This window comes from Triticum aestivum, chromosome 5B (genome assembly GCF_018294505.1).
Source record: "Triticum aestivum cultivar Chinese Spring chromosome 5B, IWGSC CS RefSeq v2.1, whole genome shotgun sequence".
Taxonomy (NCBI): Eukaryota; Viridiplantae; Streptophyta; class Magnoliopsida; order Poales; family Poaceae; genus Triticum; species Triticum aestivum.
Genome location: NC_057807.1, coordinates 130,167,965 through 130,175,201, shown reverse-complemented (window position 1 = coordinate 130,175,201; position 7,237 = coordinate 130,167,965). Strand labels below are relative to the sequence as shown.

The 7,237-nt window shown below is 50.0% G+C and overlaps 2 protein-coding genes across 2 annotated transcripts; both read left to right on the top strand.

The window, feature by feature from the left end:
* The first annotated feature begins 2,751 nt into the window (after positions 1-2,751).
* Positions 2,752-4,469, top strand: LOC123110790 (universal stress protein PHOS34). The gene is made up of 4 exons (XM_044531393.1): positions 2,752-3,068; positions 3,166-3,254; positions 3,698-3,819; positions 4,068-4,469. Exons 1-4 carry the CDS (start codon positions 2,858-2,860, stop codon positions 4,153-4,155), a joined length of 510 nt encoding a protein of 169 aa, XP_044387328.1. The 5' UTR covers positions 2,752-2,857; the 3' UTR covers positions 4,156-4,469.
* Positions 4,470-4,677: 208 nt separating this feature from the next.
* LOC123110789 (universal stress protein PHOS32) lies at positions 4,678-6,874 on the top strand. Its single transcript, XM_044531392.1, has 3 exons — positions 4,678-5,086; positions 5,187-5,308; positions 6,084-6,874. The coding sequence occupies exons 1-3, from the start codon at positions 4,727-4,729 to the stop codon at positions 6,205-6,207; spliced, it is 606 nt and encodes a 201-aa protein (XP_044387327.1). The 5' UTR covers positions 4,678-4,726; the 3' UTR covers positions 6,208-6,874.
* Positions 6,875-7,237: the final 363 nt, after the last annotated feature.

The following is a 7,237-nucleotide window of genomic DNA, read 5'->3' as shown; positions in this document are numbered from 1 at the left end:
AGCAGGAAGTAGGGTATTACCTCCATCGAGAGGGCCCAAACCTGGGTAAACATTGTGTTCCCCGCCTCCTGTTACCATTAGCCTTAGACGCACAGTTCGGGACCCCCTACCCGAGATCCGCCGGTTTTGACACCGACACTTACCCCTTCATGTCTTGGACCTATATATACTCCTCCTCCTCCATTTACAATTAGATAAGAATAGATCTAGACATTAGAGCTTAGCTCATGTACCTCCCCTTGTGGTATTCCTCCTCTTGAGAGAGAGAGACACTCCATTGGAGTTCAAGGCCTCCTTTGGAGAAGATCCCTAGGGATTCAAGACCTCCTTGTGGGAATGATCTATCTAGATCACCAAGACCTCATCTCCTTCGGATTTGATGAACTTTACCATGTATCTTGTTTCCTTTGATTGTTCTTGTACCTTGTGAATCTCATGTGTTTGTGAGTCTAGTGGATGTGTGATTGGACTTGTTCTTGAGTGTTCCTCTTGTGATTTCCTTTTGTGTTATTCGTGTTCTTGAGGGAATCCCCCTCCAATTCGTGAAAGATCTCCACTTAGGGTTCCACCCTACAACAGTTTGTCAGCACCATCTCTAACCCAGTTGGCCAGAAAAATGGTCACTTTGCCCAAAGACAAGAAGCGGCTAGAAAGGATGTTGAGAGGGCATTTGGAGTTCCGAAGGCTCATTAGCAGTTGTTCGTGGACCTGCTAAACAATGGGATCCGGAGACCTTGTGGGAGGCGATGACATGTTGTGTGATCATGCACAACATAATCGTCGAGGATAAGGGCGAGGATGCTGCCGCAGCTCTAGAATTTGAGAACATGGGTGATCCTATCGAACTTTCTGACTAGAATCCGACCACGTTTCAAATGCATCGACAAATTCGGCATCGACCAACTCACGAGCAGCCGTAGGAAGATCTAATCTAGCATTAGTGAGCGGTTAAAGGGGACAACAATGTTGGGATGTAATACTTGAACTTTTTAAAATTTGAACTAGTGTTGCATGCATCTATTTGAACGTATGTACTCTACGTATGCGTCTATTTGATCGTGCGGACTTAAAAAAAATAAGGCCGGATGTATGCGGGTAGCGTTGGATGACAGTCTCCTACATCCGTGTCTGCGGACTGGTCCGCCCCTGTCCACGGACGAATGTGGGCCACCGTCGGTGATGCCCTAAACCATATCTACGTCTGAACATCTACAGCCGTGATGGGCAAATCCGGCCCCTCAAACGCCCGCAGACGCGCCCAGGTGCTTTCGCGGACACTGCCCTGTCAAGCCTCAAATAATGCAATCCACATCCGAATACCTCAAATTAGAAACCTCATTCCATATTATTACTTGCAACACAGTGATCTCTAAGCGGAGCTCGTCCAGTTGCCATGGCCATGTCCGGCGGCCGGCCAGCAGCACTCCCCGGAGTGTTGATGCGATCGCTGGCAAGGTAGAGTAGGGCATGGGACACGAGCCAGCTCACGGGACTCAGGACACCGTCGTCTCCCATGCCCTACTCTTCCTCGTCGGAGCTCGGAACCCGTTGGGTGTTGGTGGACGTCATATCGATGATGGATCCGTCTTGGGACGAGCCGGCGACATCCACCACGACGCGGTTACGGCGCTTGGAGTGGTGCACCATACGGGCGCCGGGGAATGTGACTTTGCCTCGCCAACATCCACCGCTGCGAGCGCTGCCGCCGCCTCCCGCGCCTGCTGCCGCGCACGGCGGGCACGCCGCACCATTTTGCATCGGACAACACGCATGGTGCATCCATGGCCTCGGCGTGCCAACGGAGGGGTTGCGCGCCCGCCGTTGCGTTTGGACGCCAGACGGACCGCACAGCCTTCGGTCATGCAATGACGGCTGCCCTAGCGCCAGATCCATGCGCCATTTAGGCAGACGCAATGGATTCCTGACGGAAGAAGCCTGAGCACTGCCGTGCACGGGCCTCCTCCCGGGAGTGGCGGAGCGCAAGCCAGACGACCATCTCCTCCTCGAGGCCGCGTGGGATGAGCTCGGGGTCGACGGGTCTGAAGGTGAAGGACTCAGATCCGCTATCCGCCATGCCGAAGACGTCTGGACGCCACCACAGATGAGCTTGGATGGTGGAGAAGAATGAAGTGAAGTGGTTAGGGTTGGTTCGGCAAGCGAATGGGGAGAAATATATGTGGGGTCGGGTGGGCCAGCTTGGACCGGGTTCGACGTGGCGGGCGTGCCCGGGCGCTCCATATCCGCCTCATATTTAAACTAGATACGAGGGATGTCGGTCAGTCCAGACGTTTAAGATCCGTTTGAGGCGTCCGGTTGGGTCGAAATTTTATGACCGGTCAGTGACCGGGCGGCTAGCCAGGACTGATTAAGGAGGGTTTGGGGTGGCAGGATGTAGATGCTCTGAGTCTACTTATCTACGACAAGTGTGATCCATTGAGGGTTGAGGCAATGATTTGCAATGCCGTAGATCCATTGAGGCAATGGTTTGCCAACGGGCGACTAAGTCCAAGTTGCCGATAAGTGATGAGTTAGCAACCACAGCTTTGGCATAATGACAGGCAAAGCCGGCGAAATACAATGCACCGGGCAATGCAGGACGATCGCATCCCACAGGAGCCTCAACTGACGTGCCCCGACGTCGAATCAGATCACGTAAGGTAGCTCCCGGGCCCACCGGCGCGCGCTCTGCAATGCCGGGCCCACCCGTCAGAGCGCCCGTCAAGCACGTTTATTATGGTAAGGTTCATGAGGAGTACACGCCGCTGCCCTTCCATTCCATTCCATTCCAGACCCGTCGAGAGACCGCGCGGACTGTGTAGCGTGTCGCGGGAGAGAAGCCCAAAGCTTTGGCGGAGCCATGGCGGAGGAAACCGGAGCGACGGCGGCTTCAGGGTCGGCAGCGGGCAAGATGACGATGGTGGTCGGGGTGGACGAGAGCGAGCACAGCTACTACGCGCTGCAGTGGACGCTCCTCCACTTCTTCTCCCCGGGCCAGCAGCAGCAGTACCGCCTCGTCGTCGTCACAGCCAAGCCCACCGCCGCGTCCGCCGTCGGCCTCGCCGGACCAGGTGCGCGCCCTCTTCCCTCCATCGCGTTTCCGAAATTGGGGACTGCGTTCGATCGGGCTCGTACGGAGATTTATCGGTCGATTTTAACTACTACTAGGTGCCGCAGAGGTGCTGCCGTTCGTTGAGGCGGACCTGAAGCGGAGCTCGCTGCGCGTCATCGACAAGGCCAAGGAGCTCTGCGCGCAGGTGGATTTCTGTACTACTCTTCTGGTCGTAGTAGTACAATATAATACTACTAGACTTGAATATTGCTAAAATCGGTGTCACATCAAGACGCTGGACGCGTATGATCCCGTCCAGAAAAGAAGGACGCGTATGATCTTGAACATTGCTTTAATTTAAACCACGTCTATATTATGCCTAAAGATTTTTGTCTAACAATTATTATACCTACCAGCAAAAAATAAATTTATTATACCTAATATACAGGAGTTTGTAAGACGAATCACACTTACCCTACATCGAGGAAGCTCCGAAGCTAGCTTAATTGTCTAATTTCCCCGCGGATGAAAGAAAAGTCTAGTTGAAACAAATTTAAGCTGGGCTCGACTTGAGAATTGCTTGTCAGTTTCAGCGAGGGCGGTGAACCGTTTTTGCTCATTATAAGATTGTTGATGATTTTGCTGTAGGTGAGCGATGCTGTCTTTGAAGTGGTGGAAGGGGATGCGAGGAACGTCCTCTGCGAGGCGGTCGAAAGGCATCACGCAGAGATGTTGGTTGTGGGCAACCATGGCTATGGAGCAATCAAAAGGTATTGCAACATTACTACTTGTGCTCTGTTCTCCCCTGTTTGCAGCTTAGATCGATGGCACCTTGGCAGTGTTACGAACAATTGCCACTCTCTCTAAGCCTAAAACCCAAGGAAAATAAATCCATGGACTAGTGTCGTCTTCTTAGTTAAACACCTCTGGCATTCAACACAAAATATCTTCCCTGTTTTACTTTGAATTATCCATCATTGCTCACCTGTGTTATCAACTTTCCTGAACTTCGCCGCAGGGCTGTTCTTGGAAGTGTGAGCGATTACTGCACCCACCACGCGCACTGTACTGTGATGATTGTGAAGAAACCAAAGCACAAGCACTGAGCAACGCCCAGCTCAGTGATTAGTATTTGAGCTTTCGTGTGTATAGCCAATGTGTGCATGTTTGTGAATAAATGGATCGCGGATGTCACAATTCACAACTTCAGAGTAGCGAACTCCTGCAAGTGGCCCACAATATCCTACATGTGGATTCTTGATTGAGATGGTGAATAACTGATGACGTGCCTCATCAGAACAGTGTTATTTGTGATGCAGATGCATCAATTGCACGAATGTTGTATGTATATGTAATCAAGACTGCAAGTTCCTTGCAGTGGACACGTGTGTTTGCTTCTTATCGAAGTGTGATTTGTAAATGTATGCTTCTTCTGTTCAGATTTTTTAATCCCCTTGCAAAAGGAGACTAAAAAAAAGGAACAAAATTTGATAGCCACAGGACACGGAGGTAACCTGCGCGCTTCCCGCGCTCCGGGTCCTCCTCCCAGCCGCTAGCCCCATTTTCCCAGAGGTACAAACCGTCCGCTTCATCAGCTGCTTCCCTTCTTTTCTTGTTCATCATCATCAAAGCCAGCCAAGTTGAGGCCACTAGGTAACGGAACTGGCTCAAGGAAACATGGCGGCGGAGGGAGAGGCCCTCATGGCAGCGGAGAGGGCAGAGACGTCTACTGCACCGGCGGTGGGGGCGGAATCAGGAGCAAACGGGAAGCCGGCGGCGAGCGGGAAGCCGGCGATGGTGCTGGGGATCGACGAGAGCGAGCACAGCTACTACGCGCTGGAGTGGACGATCCACCATTTCTTCGCCCCCGGCCAGCCGCAGCAGTACCACCTCATCGTGGTCAGCGCCAAGCCCCCTGCCGCCTCCGTCATCGGCATCGCCGGCATAGGCACGGCGGAGCTGCTCCCGAGGGTGGAGCTCGACCTCAAGCGCGCCTCCGCCAGAGTCATCGACAAGGCCAAGGAGCAGTGCTCACATGTATGCGCCGTGCTTTGTCAGAACGGGGACGCAATCCTTATTGATCGCCAGATAGCATAAGCTACAAGTAATGATAGATCGTCGCTATATGTATATGCAGGTGACCGACGTCAGCTATGAAGTGAAAGAGGGCGACGCGAGGAATGTGCTGTGCGAGGCAGTTGAGAGGCATCATGCAGACATGCTGGTTATGGGCAGCCATGGCTACGGCGCTTTCAAGAGGTTGGTTTGCCTTTCTAACTTTGGTACTCACGCTTCTGTCGTTTCAAAATAACTGAAGTTCTGGGTTTGTTCTTAGTCAAACTTGGTTGAATGTGACCAAATCTGTAAACAAAATATCAACAATCTACAACACAAGATTTGCTTCCTTTGATTCATAACCATTTCCCTATCACCCGCAAAGAAAAGGATACATGCCATTTTTCCTACAGTTTGACTTAGGATAATCACAGAACTTCAAATACTCCCTCCGTCCCTAAATACTTGTCGGAGAGATGGATAAAATTGAATGTATCTATAACTAAAATACGTCTAGATACATCCATTTCTCCGACAAGTATTTTCGGACGGAGGGAGTATTTTGGAAGGAAAACAAACTTTTTCAAGAAAATAGAAGCTTTATTACCCCGGCTTTTGCATCAACAATTCATATACCTAACTTGTTACAATGCAATATGTCAACGTGCTAAAGAAACATCATAGTAACAAAACAATCTAATAAATGTACATGACTAGCGGGGTTGTGGCAATCAATATCCTGTTAAATTTTATCAAACAATGTTTGAAATGGAGACATGGAGAGTTTGGCTTGGATGCAACCCAAGGTCATGGACAACCATTGACCATGCTTGTAATAAGGATGAAAAATGTTCAACATACATGCAACTGTGGCGATTAACCGAAACAACGATCAAGTAACAACCATTGATAATGTATCACCATTATTGTTTTATTTATAATGGATAGAATTTTACCTAATTAAACTGATTTCTTGCAGGGCCGTCCTTGGGAGCGTGAGCGATTACTGCACTCACAACGCGCACTGCACCGTGATGATAGTGAAGAAACCAAAGCACCATAAGAAGCATGAACAATTGGGGTTCCACAGAAAGGAGGCTTGAAAAAGTTTTTAAGGCCCTTAGGTTAGAGATAGATATGAAAGAGGTTTAGGCCTGCGTGTTCAAGTATTAACCGATTGCCTTGCAGATCAATATGTGGTCTCATAGCGAACTGAGCTAAACTCAGATGGTTAGGTTCCTTGTGTTGGAACCAACCCAATAGTTCAACTCCTAGACTTGGCACTAGTGGTCGCATTTTTCTGGATTTATTTCAGGCCTCGTGACAATGTGCGTTTAGTGAGAGTCATTACGAAGGCGTATGCGGTGACTTCCTCAATCTCAAGATGTTGTGCCGACTCGGTATCTCATAGGTTTTCATAGGAATAGAGTGTATGTGGGTGTGCTATCCTACATTACAAAAACATTAGACATGTATATCACATAATACTTGGATTATCTTTAGTTGCCACGGTATGAGACTCTGTTGCTTATGGTGAGCCTTTGGTCTCTCTGGCCTTATTACCTCGTGTCCTGGAGTTATTTTTCATCGTTTGTATTGCATGGATGTCGTTCTAAACAAAGGAGGTGCTACCAAAATTTAGAATATTTCCTACACCTAGTGGTGGCTAGAGTAGAGTGGTAGCACTGTGTGCGAGTCTAGCTTAATAGGAATGATAGACTACTCATATCAACAAGAAAATTGATGTGGAGCATCATTCCATCATCCCCATGGACTCTACACCGACACATCCAACCCCACGAGGACCCATGACAAGAGCTAGAGCACGTGCTTTGGAAACCGAGGTGAACTCCTTCCTACTTGACTTGCATATGGACATGAATGGAACATGGTCACTACCTCACCAAAATACGCTATGCCTCCTTAGGTATGAAGAGGAACATCACCAAGAAGCTCAGGAGCATCACCAAGGAGAAGGAGGACTACCCCAAAGCCTTGCGAACCAAGACGGAGTGCAACAGCAGCAAAACAAGAAGTCCTAGGTGACCCCGTGCGCACGGGCCCCCGAGACCCCGTGCCCACGGACTACACAGGAAGCTGGCGCTGGAGCACCCCGTGCGCACGGGCCCGTAC